Source organism: Anomaloglossus baeobatrachus, chromosome 1 (genome assembly GCF_048569485.1).
Source record: "Anomaloglossus baeobatrachus isolate aAnoBae1 chromosome 1, aAnoBae1.hap1, whole genome shotgun sequence".
NCBI lineage: Eukaryota > Metazoa > Chordata > Amphibia > Anura > Aromobatidae > Anomaloglossus > Anomaloglossus baeobatrachus.
In genome coordinates, this window is record NC_134353.1 from 303278370 (window position 1) to 303303665 (window position 25296).

The 25296-nt window shown below is 41.5% G+C and overlaps 1 protein-coding gene across 2 annotated transcripts in view; it reads right to left on the reverse strand.

Moving 5' to 3' along the window:
• GRID2 (glutamate ionotropic receptor delta type subunit 2) overlaps positions 1 to 25296 on the reverse strand; it is a 1893008-nt gene that overhangs the window by 334141 nt on the left and 1533571 nt on the right. For both annotated transcript variants that reach the window (XR_012754338.1, XM_075351083.1), the window contains exon 12: positions 15435 to 15573. Coding sequence is in view for 1 of the 2 variants with exons in the window: in XM_075351083.1 (XP_075207198.1) it covers positions 15435 to 15573 (139 nt within the window). In the remaining variant the exon portion in view is untranslated. The remainder of the gene's footprint in view (positions 1 to 15434; positions 15574 to 25296) is intronic.

Genomic DNA, 25296 nt, shown 5'->3' on the forward strand with positions numbered 1-25296 from the left:
GACCAGCAGAGGTCCTAGAAATAAAGACCTGAACCTTGGGGGACACTTACTTATAGTGGGTGAGAGAAGGAGGTAGTGTGAGAGAGGGAGATGCTAAAAGTCAGTTCTGTTAGATATGAAGTGATCCAGGATAATGCCAAGTCTGTGATATAAAGAGATGAGAGCATCTGTAGCAAGAAGGAATGGTTCACAGAGTCAAATGTAGAAGACAGGTCTAGGAGGAAGAGGGCAGAGTAGTGTCACTTGGCTTTGGCGGTTAGTATGCCATTGGTGACTATAGTTAGGGCAGTTGCAGTGGAATTATTTCAGAAGCCATATTGCAACTGGTCAAAGAGGGAGCAAGAGGAGGGAGAGATGGGAGGACAGTTCAAGATGGACATGCTGTTCCAGTAGTTTTGAGGCATAGGGGAGAAGTGATATAAGTCCATAGCTAGACACAGTGGATGGGAGGGCTTTATGAGGATAAGTGTAATCGATTCATGTTTAAAGCATGAGGGGAACACAACTGTTGTTAGTGATAGGTTGAATAGATGGGTTAGCACTGGGATGAAGACTGTAGTGAGGTTGAAGATGAGGTAAAATGCGAGCTGGTCAAGTGTTCAGGTGTTGGGATGTGATCTGGAGAGAAAAGAAGAGAGCTGATCTTCTGTCCCGGTGGAAAAGCTTGTTATTGAGGAAAAGGGCTCTTTAGTTATGGGAAGTTATTTTCAATCTTCTGCTTGACAAATGAGGTAAAGTCTTCAGCTGACGAAGGCAACCTCGAGTTGCGGAAACGGCTGTCGGGTGGGTCATGGTCCCCCCCTCCTTCCTATTTAGCACCCAGCATCCCTTCGTATGGCTCCACAGTGAGCATATATACTGTTTGTTTTGATTATGGTGGGAATCTTCCCAGTTATGTTATATGTACACACAGGGCTATGGCACAGGGTGCTCTAGTGACATCTAGTGGACGCTCCTGATAGTATGGGGGAGAAATCTTGGATGCGATGGTGGGAAGAGGAGATGAGAGGGGAGCAGAGGAGGAGATCTTGTGAGGATCGAAGGTTACGTGCAGGTAAGTACCGGGAGACTAGGTCACAAATGTAGGGAGGAGATAGGTTGTGGATGGCTTTGCATGTCATGGTTAGTGTTTTGAACTGAAGTTGTTGGGCAATGGGAAACCAGTGAAGGGACTGGCAGAGAGGAGAGGTCGAGGAATAGCAAGGGGACAGGTGGATTAGCCGGGCAGCATAGTTTAGAATAGATTGTAGGGGTGCGAGACTGTTAGAAAGTTAAACATGAACTGCATCAGAGAGGGTCAAACAATAGTCTGTCTGGAAACAAATATCATTTGAAGAAGGAGGAATAACAGACAGAAAATTAAAATACAATGACAGAAGTAGAGGAAGTCTCTTTGATTTCTGGACTTTGAGTTTTACTCAGTTCACTGGCACCTCCAACTAATTTTTGCAGTGTGCACACCTAAAACTATTTTCTTGGATACTGCTTTGGCTTGGGCTGCTGCACCTGTAAGAGAGTTTCTAAATGATGTCACAAGCTTTTGCCTACAGTATAATGAGATTACGTCTAACAATATTCTGGCACAAGTAATATTATCTACTAATTTTTTAAAAACACTTTGAACCAGGGACATTTAAAAGGAACAAAAAGAACATTTCACTAGAACTACATTGTGCAACATTAGCAGAGTACCACCGACAAAGTAAAATACCACGGGGCCTGAGATGTAATTTACAACCCACCCTTTTATCAGACAATGAACAGTTTTGTCTAAAATTCAAAATACTAAGCAAATGCTCATCTGACTTAATAGTAACAATTGAACATTTGCAAGAAGCAATCAAGAAGTCTGAAGAAACTATTAAAACAATAAAGGAACAACTCACGAGTACCTTGTCATCTGCAGATTTAACAGACTTTAAAAAATGCACTGAGACAATAATATCAAGTTTCAAGAAACCCTAGAGGAAAAGAAGAGGAAAAAATTCCAGAGAGATAACAAGGACTACTCCACCAACCAGGTCTATAGATGGAAAGAATCATCAATGACCGGAACCCGAAGACCATGGTCCCGCAGAACACCATTTGGTGATTTGCACAGCTCAGACAGTGAGTCCAGTACTGGCACTGGTACGAGCACTTTTTTTTAGGTCGGGAAGGACCAAGAAACCAATGAGGAGGTCGAGGCAATGGCAGAGGACACAGGATGACCACCAGATCTCAGGTAGGGGTCCCAACCTAGTTTTGAATTTGTCTAATTATACTCTTCTTCCAGATGAATTGAGTGTCCTTAATAAAGGTCTCTCCTTGTGTCCAACACCACAATGGTTCAAACTAGAAAGACTTACAACAATTCTACAGATCTATCAGACTAAAAACCCATTTCAGTGTTGCACAAAAAAAATCTATCATCACAAACACGAGAAGACATAAATAGTTCTAGTGGTATGTGTATTAGTGATCTTGGACTACATAATAAAAGTGGCTTCACATCGCTGAAGAATAGAGATGAGCGAGTTTCTAGAGGCCCGAGTTCGGTTCGGTTTGTCGAACGGAGGCCGAGTTCGGCTCGACGAACCGTTTAACGAACCTCTCGAACCCCATTGAAACCAATGGCAGGCAAACACAAACACATAAAAACACATTATAAATGTACACATACAGTTGATAAACATTGCCGTAACACTTACAGGTCCCCGCAACGCGTCCTGCACTCTGCCTCCCGCCGCTTTTTCCTTCTGATTATCGCTGTGTCCTCCCGGTAACCAGCACTGATGATAGGACCTTCGGTGACGTCAAAAAAAGCATGTGACCAGTCACGTGTTTATTATCTCATTGGCTACAGACTGGTCATATGGCTATGACATAATGCTAGGTCCTGTCATTGCACTCTCCGGTACGCGGTGTTCGTTCCAGCATCTCCGTATACCGGCGAAATGCTCTGGCACATGGTCGACTCCCCGCTGAACAGCTACTCAAAACTTTCAATTATCTCCTCCTCCCTAGTACCTCCTCCCTCTCCTCTCATCTCTGCAGGAGTTTCCCCCCCCCCCAAAATAAAATTACATGGGCTTTGCCATGTTTTTGTATGCTAGCCAGGTACAGCAGGCACCTACGGGCTGCCCCCAACCCCCAGCTGCCTATTTGTACCCGTCTTGGAACCAAAAATATAGGGAAGCCCTTTTTTTTATTATTTCATGAATTTCATGAAATTATTTTAAAAAAAAAAATGACGTGGGCTTCGCCCAATTTTAGTGTCCAGCCAGGTACAACTAGGCAGCTGGGGATTGGAATCGGCAGCTCAGGGTGCCCAAGCTTTCTGGGCACCCCTGCTGCGAATTTCAGTCCGCAGTGGCCCCAAAAAAGGGCGCTTTCAGAGAAGCGCTATTTTCTGGCGCTGTATCCAACTCTTCATGCTGCCCTGGTGACGGGTGGCTCGCTGGGTAATAACAGGGTTAGGGCTAGCTGTATATTATCAACTGGCCGTAAGCCCAATATTCATGGTGCCACGCCAATATTAGACATGGCCACCATGAATTTCTAGTACAGATTAGAAAAAGCACAACACACAGAAAAATATTTTTATTAGAAATAAAACACAACACAATTAGTGACTCCATCTTTATTGAAATAAAGAACCCCCCCCCCTCTGCAGTAATTCTGGGTCAAGGGTCCCGCACCGTCCAATCCGGATCCAATATCATCTGATCGGTTTGCTCGAAGGCAAAGCGATCAGATGATGTGTCAGGTTCAAGGGCCTGAATCACATGACACAGCAGCTGATTGTATAAACAGCTTTTATACAATCAGATGATGCATCAGTGCAAAAAAAAAAAAAAACTACACACTTCTGTGCAGCCTCACCGCCTGACTTATAGTGTCAACTGATTCCGTCAGGTGACCGCATTAGCTGATCCTCGCCAGATCTGAGAGACAGAGAGAGAGAAAGAAGAGAGCGAAAAGAGAGACAAAGGAGAGAGAGAAGAGAGAGAGGGAGAAAGAGAGAGAGAAGAGAGAGAGAGAAGAGGAGAGAAGAGATAGGAGAGAGAGAAGAGAGAGAGAGAAGAGGAGAGAAGAGAGAGGAGAGAGCAAGAGAAGAGAGAGACAAGAGGAGAGAAGAGAGATGGGAGAGAAGAGGAGAGTAGAGGAGAGAAGAGGAGAGAGAGAAAGAAGAGAGAGGAGAGAGAGAAGAGAGGAGAGAAAGAGACTGACTGACTCAGACTGACTGACTGACTGACTGACTGAGACTGACTGACTGACTGACTGAGACTGAGACTGACTGACTGAGACTGACTGACTGAGACTGACTGAGACTGACTGACTGAGACTGACTGACTGAGACTGACTGAGACTGACTCAGACTGACTGACTGACTGACTGACTGAGACTGACTGACTGACTCACTGAGACTGACTGACTGAGACTGACTGAGACTGACTGACTGTCTGAGAGAAAGAGATCGAGCAATGCAGCCTCATTCCGTGAACTAGAGGTGCGGCTCACTGCTGAGATCCGGCTCCTCCCCTCAGTGCATAATTAAATTAAATTAGAATTATAAATAAATAATTCTGATTTAAATTATTTTTATTTCCCGGGACGGCAGGGGCTAGAACTCGTGAACTAATGCTTTTTAGGCGAGCACTCTAACCATTTAGCTACTGGCTCTAATGAAATACATAGTAGAGATGAGCGAACCGGTCCCGGTTCGGCTCAAGGATGGTTCGCCGAACGGGGGTCCCGTTCGAGTTCGGTTCGTCGAACGTTCGACGAACCGAACTCGAACGTATAGGCTATAATGGGAGGCAATCACAAACACATAAAAATGCATTACAAATGTACACAAACAGTTAATAAACATTGCCATAACACTTACCGGTCCTCGCGATCCCTTCTGCACTCTGTCTCCTGCCGCTATTCCATCCGATGATCGCTGAATCCTCCCGGTGACCTGCACTGCCAGCAGAGATGCAGGACCTATCGTGACGTCAAAATAGCCATGTGACCAGTCACGTGGCTATTATCTCATTGGCTACAGACTGGTCACATGACTATGACACGTCATGTAGGACCTGCGAGTGCATCTCTCCGGTACACGGTGCACATATGTGTATCGCCGTGTACCGGCGACATGCTCTAGCACACGGTCGACTCCCCGTTCCGTTAGGGACCGGCTGACACAGCCGGTCATTAACGGAGATCACCGTTGCCATAGCAACGCAGTTAGTGGTGACGTCACCGCTAACCGCGGCTCCGAGAGCACCGTTGCTATGGTAACGTGTCTGTCAGCGTTACCGCTGTTACCGCTAGCAGCCAGCACTGATCACTCACGGAGTGAAGGCTGCACGCTGCTTCCCGATTGTAGTGATGATTGTAGTGAGGATGAGGTTTCCCAGCCCCAAGTGATGAGCTGGTGAATCTCATCCTCACTACAATCGTCACTACTACTACACTAGAAAGAAAGAAGACAGAAGAGCAGGATCGTGGAGGGCTGACAGGGGGTAATAAAGATGGAGTCTCTAATGTGTCTGTGTATTTATTTCTATTAAAGTATTTTTTCTCTGTGTGGTGTCTTATTTTAACCCTTTATTGGAGATTCTTAATGGCCGGGTCAAACGTGCCTGACATAAAGAATCTCTGGCTTAATACTGGCTAGTAAAACAAAGCCAGTATTAACTCATGATTACCCAACAAGCCACCCGGCTCCAGGGCTGTTGGAAGAGTTGGATACAGCGCCAGATGATGGCGCTTCTATGAGAGCGCCATTTTCTGGGACGGCTGCGGACTGAAATCCGCAGCAGAGGCGCCCAGAAACCTCGGGCTAACCTGTGCTGCGGATTCCAATCCCCAGCTGCCTAGTTGTACCCGGCTGGACACAAAAATGGGGCGAAGCCCACATCATTTGTTTTTTAATTATTTCATGAAATAAGTGAAATAATTAAAAAAAAACGGGCTTCCCTATATTTTTGGTTCCCAGCCGGGTACAAATAGGCAACTGGGGGTTGGGGGCAGCCCGTGGCTGCCAGCTGTACCTGGCTAGCATACAAAAATATGGCGAAGCCCACGTCATTTTTTTGGTGGGCAAAAAAATTCTGCATACAGTCCTGGATGGAGTATGCTGAGCCTTGTAGTTCTGCAGCTGCTGTCTGCTCTTCTCCATACAGACAGACAGCAGCTGCAGAACTACAAGGCTCAGCATACTCCATCCAGGACTGTATGCAGAAGTTTTTTGCCCACTGAAAAAATTATTCGGGCTTCGCCATATTTTTGTATGCTAGCCAGGTACAGCAGGCAGGTACGGCTGCCCCCAACCCCCAGTTGCCTATTTGTACCCGGCTTGGAACCAAAAATAAAGGGAAGCCCTTTTTTTATTATTTCATGAATTTCATGAAATAATTAGAAAACAAATGACGTAGGCTTCGCCCCATTTTTGTGTCCAGCCAGGTACAACTAGGCAGCTGGGGATTGGAATCCGCACCACAGGTTGGCCTGAGCTTTCTGGGCCCCACTGCTGCGAATTGCAGTCTGCAGCCGCCTCAGAAAATGGCATTTTCATAGAAGCGCCATCTTCTGGCGCTGTATCCAACTCTTCCAGCACCTGCCTGCTATACCTGGCTAGCATACAAAAATATGGCGAAGCTCACGTCCTTTTTTTGTAGTTTTTTGGCAAAAAAAATAAAAAATGCTTCCCTGGATTTTCCATTGCCAGTGAAGGTAACACCAAGCAGTGGGGCTTAGCAGCTAGTAGCTGCTTGGATTACCCTTAGCTAGCAATACAAAAAATGCAGCGGGAGCCCATATATATTTTTTTAATTATTTATTTAAATAACTAAAAATAAAATGGGCTTCCCTGTATTTTGATTGCTGGACATCACAGTGCTGTAAAAATAAATCTTTAAAAAAATGACGTAGCGCTCCGCGGTATTTTTGATTCTCAGCGCAGATAAAGCAGACAGCTATGGGTTGCCACCCCCATCTGCCTGCTGTTACCTTGGTTGGCAATCAAAATACAGGGAAGCCCATTAATTTTTTCTATTTAAAAAATAGTTAAAAAAAAAAAATGACGTTGGGTCCCCCCATTTTTGATAGCCAGCTAGGGTAAAGCAGACGGCTGTAGCCTGAAAACCACAGCTGGCAGCTTTACCGTGGTTGGGGATCCAATGTGGAGGTCCCCTCAGGCTCTTTTTTATAATTATTTTATAAATATTAATAATTACACAATAAAAGTAGGGTCCCCCCCAAATTGGATCACCAGCCAAGGTAAAGCGGACAGCTGTGGTCTGGTATTCTCAGGGTGGGAAGGTCCATAGTTATTGGGCCTTCACAGCCTAAAAATAGCAGGCCGCAGGCACCCCAGACGTGGCGCATCCACTAGATGCGCCAATCCTGGCGCTTCACCCCAGCTCATCCCGTGCCCTGGTGCAGTGGCAAACGGGGTAATAAATCGGGTTGATACTAGCTGTAAAGTCACCTGAGATCAAGCCCAGCAGTTTGTGATGTCATGGCGTCTATTAGATACCCAACATCATAAACTGTCAGTACTAACAAAAACAAAAAATCGACAAAAGAAATTTATTTGAAAAAACAGTCCCCAAAACATTTCCTCTTTCACCAATTTATTGTAAGAAAAAAAATAAAGGGGTCCCACGACGACTCTGGACCGTCTAGAATATGGGGGGGAGACACTCAGGGAACGTATCCCCCATTTTCTAGGAGTGCGGACCCTTCATGTGAGGAGTGTGGGTGCAATGAATCTGCACTCACTCTCCCCGGGTCCACAGCAGCAGAGTCCATGTCGTAATGGTTGCTACCAAAGCTGCAATGCCCTGCTCATGAGGTAAGGGCATGCCTAATCAGGAGAACTACTGTAGAGGAAGCTCTGCTCACTGGTATATAGGTGATCAGTGGTAATAATAGATAAAATTAGTGAGTAACCTCGGCACTCTATATCTCCCAGACTAAGTCAGTAAGTCACAATGGATAGTAATGCAAAATCACTCTTTATTGGTCCGTATTAAGAAATTTTTTTTTTTCATAAGCATATATGTTTTTGTCCAAAACAAGTTACAAATGACGTTTCGGCCTGAGCCTTCGTCAGATTGGACTTATCTGCATGTAATCATGAAAAATTACAATAATCAGTATCACATAAGAGTGAGAGAACAATAACATAAACTCGAACAATGTAGAGATACAATTGGGATGCAGCAAAAAAATTGCAACACAGCAAGAAATGAAACACATGATACAAATGTCATAATACAGTACAAGGACAATAAAGTAATGACAAATATGGGGTCAGAGTAGACTTAGACAGCTCTGGTACGAAAGAGATGTCAATCTTAAAGTAACATGTGCAGTAGGTGTAGAGCTACAGTATGCATGGCAGAGCTAATGGGTAGACCGACCATAGAAAAAGAACGGAGAAAAAGTGGAGAAAAAGTGGAGAAAAAAAGGAGAAATAGTGGAGAAAAAAATGTAGAAAAAGTGATGAAAAAGTGGAGAACAAGTGGAGAAAAAGTGGAGAAAAAAATGGAGAAAAAGTGGAGAAAAAGTGGAGAAAAAGTGGAGAAAAAGTGGAGAAAAAAATGGAGAAAAAGTGGAGAAAAAGTGGAGAAAAAGTGGAGAAAAAGTGGAGAAAAAGTGGAGAAAAAAATGTAGAAAAAGTGGAGAAAAAGTGGAGAAAAAGTGGAGAAAAAGTGGAGAAAAAAATGTAGAAAAAGTGGAGAAAAAGTGGAGAAAAAGTGGAGAAAAAAATGTAGAAAAAGTGGAGAAAAAGTGGAGAAAAAAATGGAGAAAAAGTGGAGAAAAAGTGGAGAAAAAATGGAGAAAAAGTGGAGCACCCTTTGGTGCCTTTCATGTGGCACTAAGGGGTGCTTAGCTTTGTATTTAGCCAAAAAAATGAAAAAAAAAATGACGTAGGGTTCCCCCTAGTTTTGTAGCCAGCTAGGGTAAAGCAGACGGCTGCAGCCTGCAGACCACAGCTGGCAACCTCACCTTGGCTGGTAATCCAAAACTGAGGGCACCCCACGCTGTTATTTTAAATTAAATAAATAATTAAAAAAAAAAACACGTAGGGGTCCCCCAAAATTGGATTACCAGCCAAGGTAAAGCAGACAGCTGGGGCCTGATATTCTCAAACTAGGGAGGTCCATGGTTATTGGACTCTCCCCAGCCTAAAAATAGCAGGCCGCAGCCGCCCCAGAAGTGGCGCATCCATTAGATGCGCCAATCCTGGTGCTTCGCCCCAGCTCATCCCGCGCCCTGGTGCGGTGGCAAACGGGGTAATATATGGGGTTAATACCAGATGTGTAATGTCACCTGGCATCAAGCCCTGGGGTTGGTGAGGTCAGGCGTCTATCAGATAACCGACATCACCAACCCAGTCAGTAATAAAAAAAAATAGACGACAACCACATTTTTATTTGAAAAAACACTCCCCAAAACATTCCCTCTTTAACCAATTTATTAGAATGAAAAACAAATCCAGGTCTGGTGTAATCCAAGGGGTTGCCATGACGATCCACACTGTCCCAGTCAATGAAGAGCAGGATGTTCCCCATTGGCTGGGAGAGCAGTGCAGTGACCTGAGCTAACATCAATGGGTCAGCCCAGGTCACTGCAGGGCATGACAAGTGCTGCTGTCAGTGAGGTACATTACCTGCGCAGATCTCCTGCACTGCTGACAGCGCCTGTCACTGAGTTCAATGACCGGCGCCTTCACAGCCAAATATCGCGAGAGGCCCGTGACGTCACCGCTAGTCAGTCTCGGGTCGGAAGCGAGAGGTGATGTGACAAGCGGCGGCCATGGAGGACAGTGACAGCGCTGAGGTCGGGATGGCGGGACTTCATCACCGCAGGTAAGCCGAGCGGGACCATGTGTGCAGAGTGCAGTGTGTGTGTGTGTGTGTGTGTGTGTGTGTGTATATGTATGTGTACATGCCGCAGGCAGGAGGGGGCGGAGCAAGCTGAGCGGGGAAGTGTGGGCTTCCTGCACGTAACTAAGATAAACATCGGGTTACTAACCAAAGCGCTTTGCTTGGATACCCGATGTTTATCTTGGTTACCAGCTTGTGGCAGGCTGCCAGCGATGGCTCCTGCACACTGTAGCTGTAAAAAGCCCTGCTTTTTGCTGCTAGAACCGTTCTCGAACGTATCTAGAACTATCGAGCTTTTGCAAAAAGCTCGACTTCTAGTTCGATCTCGAACAGCCCCCAAAATCACTCGAGCTTAGAACTGGAGAACCGCGAACCGATTTGGTAATGTTGACTTCTGCATTGCAGACTGAAGTCTCAGATTACAGCGCGATTCTCTTCATGTGTTACGTGGAGAGGACACAGAACGCTCCCTGTCATCTTCATGTAGCAGAGCTAGCAGAGCTGACATTGTCGTGTGGATTACTTCGGACCTAGATTGTTGTTTCCGGATTAATAAAATAGTGAAAGAGGATGTTTTTTTGTCTTTTATTCCAAATAAAGGATTTTTTGCTGTGTGTGTTTCTTTACTTTCACTTTCAGTTTAATCATGGAAGGTGTCCCCGGGAGACGCCTGGCATGATTAAACTCATTATTACCCCGATTGCCACCGCACCAGGGAAATTCGGGATGAGCTGGGTGGAGTCCCAGAACTGTCGCATCTAATGGATGCGGCAATTCCGGGCAGCTGCTGGGTGATATTGTTAGGGTGGTGGGCTCCCCATACTGTGGCGCTCCCCATCCTGACAATACCAGCCTCCAGCCATGCAGCTTTATCCTGGCTGTTATCAAAATTGGGGGGAACTGCATTTTTATTTATTTATTTATTTTACTGCACGATATAGACCCGCCCGCCGGTGGCTGTGATTATTTGCAGTGAGACAGCTGTTACTCATCGTGGGGAAGTGTCTGACTGCAACCAATCATGGGCGCCGGTGGGCGGGGAAAGCACGGAATAACTGATTGAATAATGAAGTGGCAGCCATTTTCAAAAGAGGAAAAGACGCCGCAGATTTGTGACAGCCGTGCAGCGACGCGCCCGTGATTGGTGAGTAGGAAAGAGAGAGGGATTGTGCTGGGGATGCAGGACGCATGCAGATAGCAACATGTGCACACAGCCTTACTGTGAAAAGTCACGCTTTTGTTGATCGAACCGTTCTCAAACCTAACTCGAACTGTCGAGCTTTTAGCAAAAAGCTCGAGTTCGAGTTCGAACACCTCCCAAAATCACTCGAACATGAAATTGTCGAACCTCAAACATCGCTCATCTCTACTCAAGACTTACCATCCTGCTAAAACACTGATTTTACTCATAGATAATGATGTTGTCTCATATGCATGAGACCAGATTAGGTTTTTACCCAACACACAATAATTTGACTGTATTAGAGAAAAGGGCACTTAACAACCTACAACAGAACAAGAACATCACAATCAAACCGGCGTACAAGAGTGGCAGTATAGTAGTTATGAATACCCTGAAAGAACTTGATGACACCTATACTTACAAAAAGATTCAGAAAGATCCTGTCACAATATCAACCCAAAGGTGTAATAGACTCCAAAACTTGTACATACTTATCCAACAGCCACACCGTTACACCAGTTCTGTATGTTTCGCCCAAAGTCCATAAAACTCCACTAAATCCATCAGGAAGGCTGATAGTGACATCGATGTTCTCAATTTTGTCTCCCTTATCCAAATACCTAAAAAAAAACCCTAACACCCTTGACTAAAAACACTAGAGCCTATCTCCTTGACACTGGCGGACTTCCTTAAAAAGCTCAGTTCTATTGGGGTTATTCCACTAGACAGCTTCCTTGTCACCCTAGATGTCCAGAAATTCTATACTTCCTTTACACATGATAAAGGAATTAGAGCCATTTCTGTCGCCCTGGAAGAAATGGGAATGAACATTGAATCATGGAATTTTTGTCTGGAACTACTTGGTATCATCTTAAGGGAAAATTTTTTCCTTTTTAGGGATGATTTCTATGTGCAGATTTGCGGGACCGCAATGGGCTCGAATGTAACCCCTGCGTATGCAAACCTGTATGTGGACTACTTTGAGAGACAATTCATTTGTAGCCATAAACTCTTTAAATATCCTGTGTTGGAATCGTTTCATTGACGATGTGTTCTGTATTTGGAAGGGTTGCCTTAGTGATCTTACATCATTCTACACTGATATTAACAACATATGGCCAGAATTGAAATTTACAATTAATTACCATGACATAAAAATTAATTTCTTGGATACAAAGGTCTTGAAATCCGTCGAGGGCCATATTACAACAAACCTCTTTCAGAAACCAATAGACTGTAACTGTTTACAACAATATGACAGCTGACATCCAACATCCTTAAAAAACAGCCTGACGAGATCACAGTTCAAACGAGTGACTCGTATTGTTTCTGATAAAAACATGTTACCCCTGAGATTTGATGAGATGTTCGAAAAGTTTCTTGAGCGGAAATACCCCAAAAACTTATTACAGGAAGAGTATGCAAGGGCCTTACAGACACCATCAACTCCACTATTGAAACATACTACCGAAAAAATTTCATTTGTATATGAGCACCACCCTACAGTCCCTAAGATTTATAGCATCATTAGCAAACACTGGCCACTACTGACAAAGTCATACCCCAATATTGTGGCATTGCAGAACAGACAGCTAATGTGTAAGAGACGTCCACAAAATCTGAAGGACTCTCTAGTCAGAGCAGATTTAGGGAGGAAAAAAACAGAGACAGACATTCCTTAGTACACAATGTAAGGGGACATTTCCATGTTTGAATTGTGTGGTGTGCTCCAATGTTGTACGGGGAGATTCTTTTTCACACCCTAGATCTGGAAAGACTTTTAAGATAAAGGACTTTTACACCTGTGACAGCAATTTTGTGGTTTACCTGATCAAGTGTCCGTGCTGTCTCTTGTATGTTTGGGGAGACTACCCAGCATATAAGAGACCACATAGCCAGCCACAAGTCTTTAATACGCTGTAAGATGACTTGGCTTCCTGTTGCACATCATTTCTGCACAGCTGGCCATAATGTGTCCCAATTGAGATTTCAGGTCATAGATAGAATTGATAGACCACGTAGAGGTGGGAACCATATACAGTTGTTGAAGAATAGGAAGAGCCTCTGGATCTATAAATTAGACACCCTTGAGCCTAAGGGTCTAAATCGTGAATTAGACTGGTCTTAATTCTCCTAATTTTTCTCTAACCGAATTCTAATCTTCTTTCCCCAGAAATAGACATTGAATTTTGCACATATCCCTTGTCCATTTCTCTGCGCACTTTTCGTAAGATCTCTTATAAATATGTCATCTAATCCATAATATTGCATCTTTCATCTGCTTCTAACCCCCCCTTTTTTCCTCTTAGAATATATAAGGTTGGGACCCCCACGTTCAATCTTTTGTATATGTGGTTGCATATACTTTTCTCTATAATTAATATAAATGCAAATCTATTTACAATAATATATAGATATTGGTCTCTACTGTACATACTGTATTATGATTATATACTTTTTTCAAGAATCTTCTATGATCATGTTCTCCAATATAGGTACAAATTTTATTTACAGTAATATGTGGACATGGATTCATAATGTAAATACTATGTTGTTTTTATGATTCTCCATGTATAGGTGTTTCCATCCTTATGCAAATTTGGCTCTATGATCATCGGTTCTTAATATGTGAACATTGATCTATAATGTGTATTTCTTATATACATTTTCTTTAGGAATCTTTAATCCTCATGCAGTGTCATGATTACCTATTTTTGCGCTATCATGTTCTCTTTCATATATGCTTTCTTGCTTAAATGATTCTCTATAACCCCCTATTTTACAACTCTCAACTATGACGATTTCTTCCCTTTTTACTTCTTCTTAACATCATGCCCCTTCTTCCTATCGTTGAAAGTTATACCGTAATCTAACAAATATAATAATACATGGAATGACAGCACTGGTGGAGCACTCCATGAATGGGCAATCTATTAGCATAACATCAGGAGTCTGTTTACACCCATTATGCGTGGGCACTACAAACCTTTGAAAACCTCATATCTCTATTGCGCTTGTGCAATGCGCAACGTTATATATGACTTATATGACATATATTAGATCCTAAATAGTCTCCTCGGATGCCACATCACCTAAGAGCAATCTTATTCTAGCACCTTTAATTGAATCGTAACAGCGTACTATTTGAGGACCTTCTACACCAATCGCGCATGCGCAGTGATAACCCTTGAAGCCTACTACACCCATTGCGATTGCGCAGCACTCATTGATAAACAGGATTGATGTAACTTTATCACATGAGCGCTTATGGGTGGGAACAGAGCATAAATAGCGTGCTGTTGTGGATATGACTCACATTTGCCATAACGCAGGACGGGCTAGCACTGCATTAGTAAGGTTTAATCCTACAGGTTGGTAGTATAATATACAATATATATCCTGATACAGTATATCCTGACAATTGCACAGGAGTGATTCCAATTTCTTTGAATGGGAGCACTTCTGTATTGTAAATCTAATATGGGACATTGCATCCTATATAATTCAAGTATATTATTGCATTATTATAAGGATAGTAAAAATAACCTATTAACTATTACCTTACCAGTTCCTCAAACTACCCCCAAGGGGAGGATAACACACAAGTCCCTTCTGCACTACAGTGACTTTAAAGGGATAACGAGAATTTACGCAATTTATTTTCACAAGATATCTATACTACTCCTAATACGCTGAGGTATTAAATTATATGTAATTGAGACTATTGGCCAGGTTTACCTACTAGACAATGCTAATCATTATATTTATTTGATTACAGATTGCCGACCATTATGGTGTCATTCCCCCTTAGTATTCTCCCCTTACATATACTTTCCGGGAGGTATGCTCTAATCCAAATACCTATATGGAGTAGATCGCTTCCTCTACTTCTGTCATTGTATTTTAATTTTCTGTCTGTTTTTCCTCCTTCTTCAAATTATATGTTTCCAGCCAGACTTTTGTTTGACCCTCTTTGATACAGTTCATGTTTAACCCATACTCTGTTACATGATGTATATTGTATTATATTGTAAATAAGTCACTTAAACACTATCTTTGTTCTTTTCTAGCGACTAGTGAGCAAGGCCTAAAACAAGGCCGAAACGTTTATACAGTTGCAAGCTTGACAATAAAACACGTTTTGAATGTAACTTTTGAGAGTGCAGTGATTCTCTTTGATTTCTGGACTTTGAGTTTTACTCAGTTCACTGGCACTTCCAACCAACTTTTGCTGTGTGCACGCCTAAAAATATTTTCTAAGAGATTAATGAATAGAGATTAAGTCAGTGCAATTATTCTTAATCTCCATACACTTCAAAATGCTGGTATTTGCTACACTTTAACGCTTACATAAATGTCTAATTAAAAATACTTACTGAATAGAGCTCTCAATGCGTGAGACTGTCAGGAAGGCCGCTAGGTTTGCCGTGTAAGAAGAAATGACAATTAAGGCGAACAACCACCACGCTCCCATCATCATTCTCGTTGCTAAAGTAGTGTAGGGGACGTCACCTCCTGTAAGAAGAAATAACAACACACAAGCAAATAAGTCCGTATAATAAGTAATTGTAAGATCCTGAACAAGTAAATACACAAGGGTTGCACTGAACCTGTCTGCCACTGCGATTATTATAATAAACAATTATACATTACATCCAAAAGCATTCATTATTTTTTCTTTTCTATTTCTTACACAAGATGATAAAGTGGCAATAATGGAAAGATTTACATTTGAAAACATTAATACTTATAAATTCAGAGCCCCATGTCCCCCCCTTCATTCACAGCAAAAGCGATGAGGAGAAAGGAGAGATGTGATCTTTTTTAACATCCAGTTTTAGCATATCCTCTGAATGTTATTGATTAGAATACTCCTTCAATTATTGGCAATTTTCACAATTAAGCTATGTGCACACAGTGAGTTTTTATAGCGTGTTTTGATACATATTTTAAGTGCAGGTTTGTCAGAAAACTGCATGCAAATCTGAATTCCAGCAAAGAATCCTGAAGTTTTGTGAACATGTTGCTTTTTTCCTTGCAGATTTGGTACAGAAATAAATCTACAGTATATCAATTCTTTCATTTCTTTTGCAGCATTTTTTCATCCCAGAATGCATAGAAACTGCATGGAAAAAAGCAAGGAAAACGCATCAAAAACACAGCAAAAAATGTGAGTCAAAAATGCACATTTTTTTCTGCCAAGAGATGCAGATTTGATGCAGGAATTTCTCCAATCAAATACTCAGCGTGTACACATAGCCTTACCGGTGGTGCTTTATGATGAGCTATGATGGCAATTTCTGATGTGTAACTGGTGTGCAGCTTTATAGATTTATGAATTAATCCCAATGATTGCAGCTTTAATAAGCATAAGAACATCAAATAGTTCACGCTTCAGTTCAGCTTTTGTTTAGTTTGTGTTACGGGGAAGTACGGATGATATTGGGGCTCCTATGCTTACCCTGAGATTGGGGCCCGTGCGATGTCCCTTATCTTGATGGTAGACTCGGTAGTAGCCAGGGACAAGCCTCCAGCGTGGCCCTGTCTCCTGTCCAAACCCTGATAATACTTTCCCCACTTAGGGAGCGGGCCAGAATCCAGAAACCAAAACCCCACAAATAATGACAGACAAGGGTAAACGGAAAGTTGTACAAGCAGCACTCTTAATGCACAAGAACAATATGTCTGTAGGGGAGTAACTAAAAAGGGGGAAACGTAACGCACGACAGGGGAATGCTCAGAACACTCACAAGTGCTGCAAAAATCACCATATGGGTATGCTCAAATATAAGCATCTAAAGCATATAAATCGGATGAGTGCAATGCGAAAAAATCTCAAATTGCACTCGGCCCCATGTTAGACAGTGCTGCAGGTCAGATCAACAATTTTTTTTCTCAGCCGTAAATGGACTGAGGAAAAAATAGCAGCATGCTGTGATTTTCTTTGAGAGCCGCATCACTCGCACCCATTCAAGTGAATGGGTGCGAGAGAAACATCGGACTGCACTCGGATGTTATCACAGAGCAGTACGATATACACACAGGCTGACAATGGAGGAGATGGGGGGATTAACCCCTCCCTCTCCTCCGCAGTGCCTGTCCTCAGCTTCGTAGCCGTGACCCATCACTCGGCTCACGCTCACAGCAGAGCCTGAGCCGGGGGTTATTAGGATATTGCATCTGATGCTCTCGCATCGAATGCCATACGCTAATGTGTCTGCAGCCTATATAAGAGGATCAACAAGATCAAGGTTTGCATGTGCGATCACCGGCACAAGAAGGAAGAAAGGCATGCTTAATTAAGGGAAGCAGCAACTGCACATGGCAATCAGCACCCTGAGTATTTAGGTCTTGCTCACAAGTCTACAAGAATTAACTCTTACAGAGCTGAAGACCAATGAAGCTGCAGCAGCCGATGCCTGACTCTGACTGAACACTCCACCAGACCCAGGTTGCTTATCAGACTTTACAGTGTGAACAGAGTCTAATGCCACAATACCAACAGGTGAGTGCAGAGCTGAACATCGCATGACAGTTTGTCATATGATGAGAATTCTGCCTTTTTGTGTAACAATTGCAAAATATATGAATTTACTTGAAAGTTGCTGGATTGTAATTTTAGAAGGATAAGATAACTTTTTGGATAAAAATCTTATGTGAGCATGAGAGCTTGAAATTTGTTCTTGTTCTATAGTAATTATTTAGGCACACATGTAATTTTTCTGTTTTTCTATATATAGGAATTCGGTAGTACAGTATGAAAACCTAGAATTAGGCAGGAAGTTTCTCGGCATTGTCTCCATGATCCATTGGATCACATTGACAAACAGATCATAAGTAATCCTCAGAGCCCTTCACGTTATGACTCACATCTAAGCAGAGCTTCTTTTATTAGCCTAAATCAATAGCTCTCGAAGTGAGCGGCACTACGCTGCCTCTCATTGACTTGTTTTCAGTCAGTTAGTAAACTTCAGATAAATTCTTTTCTTCTTCTACCGGTACTGCAGACAATACCCTCGTGCACATCCCTATCTGTATTTTCTCTCTAGCAATAAACATTTGATTATTGACACTAATCCTAAGAATTTTTATTTAATGCTGTAGAGGTGTCTTAACTGCTGCAAGAATGGATAACATTGACAGATATAATCTCCAGCGTTTCTCATTCTCCAAATCTGCATTTCTTCTGATCTAATAAGCTTCGAGTTTGAATCAACGGTGGCAGTCTGCTCGAGATCTTGTTTTCCTCCAGACAATAAAATACTTCCATCTCTTTATCTCCCCATATCTAAGGAACATATTACCACGACAGATGTTATTTTGGCTCAGTTTGCTTTTACTTGGAGCATATGCAGCGTTGCCTAATCATTCTGACCCATAAATCGTAATGATAAATAGCAAAAATCTAACTTCCTGCTCAAATAATAAATCTTAACAGACACAATTATGGAACATGTAGCCCATAGTAATTAGAGCTTAGCTCAAATATAATATACCATTAGTGATTTCACATAAATTGGAGTGTTAATAATTACATGGCTTCATTCAATCCAAGCTGCGATTAAAAAAATATTAGAAATTTTTCATGGACGTCTACATCGTACAGAATAATAATCGTACTATGGTCTATATTTGGGTGCAATAATGCTTGTTCCCTGATAATCATGCAGGCTGGCGACCACCCAACATACGGGCTAAATGCACATTCATTAGGTAAAATGGCCCTTTAGTTTACTTTAAAAAAAATGTTATTCTGGGTAGCAAATGTCCAACCTGATCATATGTTGCAAAGAACAATGGAAGCCTTTAAAGACTAGGGGGCACACAATACAAGTGGAAGATAGGCAGAATCGGACTGGCTACCGGAGAAACCACCAGTAATACCAGTTCTGGCTGCAGTTACCTGCATTGAACTCCAGAGCTCTCACCTGAGCTTCAGAGTACAGCCTAGACTGAACTCAGGGTTTGCAGAACTGAACCGGGAGCACGACTGTTTCCATGGCAATTGCGGTTCAGTTCATGTCACATCTGCGGACAGGCCAGGCTGAACTCCGGAGCTCAGGTGACAGCTTCGGAGATCAGCCCAGCCTGTTCGCAGCTGCCATGAACTGATCCGCAATCGCCGGGTAATCAGTCGGCGCTAGCAGTTCAGTCCTGCAAACCTCGAGTTCAGTCCAGGCTGCACTCCAGAGCTCAAGTGAGAGCTCCGGAGTTCAATACAGGCAACCACAGCCAAGACTGATATTGCTGGAGGTTCCACTGAAGATAGGTTACTCTGGCATCTAAATAGAAAAGGGTTCTTTACAGTTAGAGCAGTCAGATTGTGGAATGCCCTACCACAAGAGCCAAGAGCAGGTAATAGCAGACACTATAACAGCTTTTAAAAAAGGGCTGCATGATTCCTCAGTACACATAACATTGTGGGTTATAGATAATTTAGTGACAAAAATATATAATTGGTAGATGAAGGTTGAACTAGATGGACCTAAGTCTTTTTTTCAAGCTGTTTACCTATGTAACTGAATGATCTATTACTAATAATTCTACATGCATGGGACATGTAGCCTGCTTGTCTAAACAGGTCATGCAACAATTACTGACCGGAAAGTGACTACTGATTGGATTGGTATTATAGTAGCTTTAGAGAGTGATGAGTAAAATCTTCCAATAAGCCAATCAAAGAGCAAAGCAAGTGAAATCTATAGTAAAACTTCAAAAGACTTATTTAAAACACAGAAATAGAGATTTTCTAATAGCAAAAAATACTAAACTGACCATGTACAGGAAAATAATACATTTTATGCCATATGCCATATGTGTTATGGAATGTATACACATATGTACATTAGAAATAAAGCAATAGAAAGTTGGGGATTAGTTTTGTAGAAAAATAGAAGTTCAAACAGAATTATATTACAATCGACAGATATTTCGCATAGGTAAAATCACAAAAATGCTTTAGCTGCAACAATATGAAGCCAAAGTAACTAAACATTATTGCCCCTTTAGTTTAACCCCTTTCGACTTCTTACCTCAGTAATTAATATCATCAAAAAAACATTTCACCCTTGGCCAGTGGGAGTTTGAAGCCTTGTATAGCGAGAGCTCAGCTCCTGAGCCCTCTCCATCCCCAATGCAATCACGTAATGTATGGGATTTTGTATTATGAAGTTAATTATCTGGAGATCCATAATGGCTTTACATATCAAAATGACTATATGGGGGAAAATCCACTCAGCCTGCTGACTCACTCACAACAGGGTGATTTTGATTGATAACTTTACTCCTTCAGTTATGTCTTAACCGAGTTCTGTGAATTTATAGAAAGTCTGTAACAGGGGAAAAAACTGTTTTTGCTCTTTTATTCCCGCTGATCCTGAGTGTTCCATTTTATTTACTTTTTTTTAAATTAGGCTTAAGATTTTAGAGATAGACGCCTTTTTTATTTAGTGCTGATCTTTATGGTCTTTACAAGGGGGTGTGGCTCAACATGAAGACACATTCGAGGATGCATCCTCATGTTGCTTTGTATTATTACCCTGGGAGCCACAACACCTTTGTAAAGACGTTAAAATTAGCAATTAATATGTAGATAGGCCAATACCCTGGAACTGTGTTATGGATTAAAAAAAAAAAGGGGGAGTACTCAGGAAATGACACAGGTGTCTTTCGTGAACCCAGGGAATCCTATAGTGGCCCTAAGACTGGGTCCCCTGCACTCATCCTAACACCCAGAGGTACCCTTAATAGTAGGGAGGTCTGGGCCTCCAAACTAAGCCCTATCTCATGTCCTTGTCCCTGATGTTAGGCTGAGCTTTGGAGTGCAGCCTGGACTGAACTCAGGGTTTGCAGGACTGAACCGAGAGCACTGACTGATTCCACGGCGATTGCGCTTCAGTTCATGTCACAGCTGCAGACAGGCCGGGCTGAATTCCGGAACTCAGGTGAGAGCTCCGGAGTTCAATGCAGGTAACCGCAGCCAGGCCTGGTATTACTTGCAGTTCTTCCGGTAGCCAGTCCAACACCGCACACAGCAACCACACACAAAGGAGACTCTAAAAGTGCATGAGGGAAAACAACATATAAAGGGGGGAATAACAGTCTATTGGGTACCTTCCAAACTAGAACAAACACAAAAATCAATGCTGCAGTCAAAGCACAACAGAGAGAGCGTAACAACCACTCCTTCCACCTCCTGGCTCAGCTTCCAAATGATAGGAAATAACCGACACCCTCTGGTGGAAGGAGAAGGTATATGTAGGACCTGGACATGATCCTAACTGGAAACATCTGACCAGGAGTCTGGAGCTGCTGGAAGGAAGCCTGGCATTAACCCTCTCCTCCTCAAAGGAAAGGGAATTCATTAAATAAGCAGAGTCACACAAAAACAAGTGAGACTCATATTCAGACCCAGTCACCAAAATCTGTAACAGAGGTATTTGCGTGACAAGGAAGAAGTGGAAAAAAATAAGATGAAAGCCTAATCACTTTTGACCGGTTTCAGGTCCTCTTTAAATCCATCTTATGACTTTTTATAATCTATAAGCAATTACTTGTAGTGAACTAAAAGACAACTAAAAGTTTTCTAAAAGAAATACATAAATCTATATAGCAGTTTTTAGATTTCTAGAGTATTTTTGTCAGTTCAGAAAGTTTTCTGTATATGGGACATAAATACTTATTCAAGCTACTGATTTTCTTTTTCTTTACCAACCTTCTATGAATATGATACACTATTTCCAGCTTATTTTGTACTGTAAGTACTCAATAAATCCGATTCAAGAAAAATATAACTGTGATGCTGACAAATCTGGTTATAATTCTAAAGTGACATGAAATATATGCAATTTTCAGAATTAGAAATAATAATTTTTTTGCAAAAAAAGGAAGAATTTGGCATTTACTACAAAGAACACAAAACCAAAGTGCTTGGTTGATATCCTGCAGGGTATTGAGCACTAAGGCTATTTTATTCTAATATTAAGTGATCTAAAAAGTGCATATAAAATAAGCATACCCTATTCACTATGCTACCTGCTGAATTCTATACAAGTATCGTAAATACAGCTTTGACTAAAAAGTGAATATTCCTCAAATAGCTGCCAAAAGCTCTCATTTAGATAGACAACTCTATAGTTAGCTTATAAAAGTTTCACACTGAGAAAATTCAGTAGGAAATCTCGTTATTACAAATAGCTATTCAAATCCCTAGGATGAGGTAACTTCTTATGCTTCCTGTCAAAATATCCCTGTGAAGCAGTTTAGCTGGTCGACTAAGCACATGGCACTTTACTTTTATTACATTGTTTTGATACGCCAATATTTTTGAACCTTTATATACACTTATGTTTTGCACCTTTTTATTATTGATTATTCCTAGATATTTCTTTAGGAATAGTATTAATTTATATCTTCTTAAGTTATTTATTGTATGAATACATCTATTGGTTATCATGCCAGGTATATAGGTTGAATTCTAGTGCCAGATCTTGGCTTAAGAGTAGAGATGAGTAGACCCGTGGAAGTTCGGTTCGTTGGGTTAAGCCGTACTTTTGATAAAGTTGTTCATTTTGCAATTGACAAACAATGATGTTACAGATGTCCTTGATGGAAGACAAATTCAAAGATCCTGAAGGCCATAGTAGCATGTTTAGGCCCAAAATGTACTCAGAATAGCATGAAAATCATGCAGCCTGGAGTTGGCCATATCACTAAATTCAATATAAAATTGAGCTGCAAGTATATTTGAACTGAAGACTTGAGGGGTCTGGCTACTGTGCACTATGCCAGCCCATTCCATAATTCTAGGAGTATGGACAGTGGGATGTTACCTTTTGAAGGCCTCTTCATGGCATTGCTCATGTGTAGAGATGAGTAGACCTGAATTTTAAAAACTTTACAAAAAAAATCAGTGCTCAAGTTCGGAGTCAGGTGCTTTACTTATGCAAACCACTCAAACAAACATTGATGTTCTCAGGTACGCTTGGTACAGTGCGAGTCGCTTACAATGTTTTACCCACTTAGGGTAAAATCAGTGTTATTGGATGTAAAACTAAAAACCCACCCTCCCTCCTCTGGCAGTGCTTTGTTTATGGCTGGCTTTATGTGGGCAGAGAGCTGAACTGCCCAATAAGTGACCACCAATGAGGCTCGAGTCAAGTTTGAGTCCAGAACAGAATTTTACTTAAAGTCCGACTGAATCCGAACAGCTGAAACTTCCACAGGTCCACTCATTTCTACTCTTGTGGTCACCAGACCAATCTCTGTTATCACTGTATCCAATACAAAAGTGATACGCATTACTGAAGAGGACAGATAGTAGTTCAAGCCTCCCATGCACTGCTTCAGCTTCCCTTTTCCACCTGGAGACCATGTGGACAATGCCATAAAGAGGCCTATATGATTTGAGTGCCATAGCTCATTTAGAGTGGCAGGAAATTACTCAGACAACAATTAATATCCTCATTGATTCCATGGCAATATGTGTAAGTGCGTGTATTTCTGAGTGATGTTCAAACTTGAAAATTAATAAATCGAGATATTTTGAAAATGTTTTTTGTGTTGCAATTACAGTGTTAACTTTATTATTTATGGTAAGATTTAGTAAAGGAAAACTTTCACCAGCATCTTCAAAATGGATGAATGCATGTGTATATACAGTCGTAAACCGAATGTATTGGCATCCTTGAAATTATTCCAGAAAATGAAGTATTTCTCTCAGAAAATTATTACATGATTTGTTATACACATGTTTATTTCATTTGTGTGTATTCGAACAACGCAAAAAAAAGAGAAAAAAAGACAAATTGGACATAATTTCAGACAAACCCCCAAAATCGGCCAGACAAAACTGTTGGCACCTTCAACCTAATATCTAGCTGCACACCCTTTGGAATTAACTGCAATCAATCACTTTCTATTACCATCAGCAAGCTTTCTACACCTTTCGACTTGAATTTTGGACCACTCTAATTTCACAAAGTGCTCCAGGTCTCTTATATTTGAAGGGTGCCTTCTCCCAACAGAAATGTTAAGATCTCCATAGGTTTTCAATGGGATTTATATCTGTAATAATTGCTGGCCAGTTCATAACTCTCCAGTGCTTTATTTCCACTCATTTCTGGGTGCTTCTTGAAGTATGTTTGGGGTCATTGTCCTGCTGAAAGACCCATGACCTAGGACTCAAACCCCTGTATGGTAGATAGAAGTACATTAAAAGGAAAGCACTTAAGAAAATACCTCTGAGTAGGCCAATACAATATAGGAATATTTACCCTGATGAGCAAACAAAAGGATAACAATGTTTTGAATTTTGATCTTCAGGCTCCATATCTTACCATCCTCTACAGTTTTAAGCATTATACTACCCTCATTTTATAGACAATTGTCTTGGTTATCTCATACATTAATTTCCATTGCAACTATTTAGCATATGATAGTTATGCAGATTCTTGTCATGTCACTGCTTTGTTACTGTTTTGCTCCTAAAAAATCTAAATTTTAATTTGTATTATTATGTTAGTATTTTGTATATCCTCCTTTGCTTTCAACTCTGCCTGAATCCTTCTGGGCATTATCTCTATCAGATTCAAGCATGTCCCAACCGAAATCCGATCCCAGACCTCTTCTACACATTCCCAATGTTGGTGCATACTGGTCGACTCAGTGGGTATGTATTCATCTTTTTCTTCAACTCTACCCACAATTGTTTGATTGCGTTGAGGTCTTGAAACTGTGGAGGGCAATTCAGCACCTCTACTTCATTGTCCTTGAAATATCTTCACCAATCTAAATATATGCTTTGGATCATTGTCCTGCTGAATCACTATGTTATCCTTTCAAAACCATAGTATTCAAGTGTAAGACGTAACTCGACTGGTAAGATACTCACATATAGCTCAGCACTGAGACCACCATTGACGCTTTTCAAGTATCCAATGCCTTTGGCTGTGAAACAACCGCATATCATCAGGCTTCCTTCACCGAGCTTGACAGTTCCTTCAATTTTTCAATCTATTAGTCCTTTTTCCCTTGTTTCTTCTAAACCCATTTACATCAATCAGAGCCTAGTCTCATCTCTCCATATCACCAATTTCCAATCTTTTACTGTCTACTTTTCATAATTTTTTTGCAAACTCGAGGCGACATTTATTATGATGATATTGAGGTTGAGGCTTCTTCACTTTTTTTTGGGCCACCATTTCATAATTATGTAATGTGCATCACATGGTATTTGCA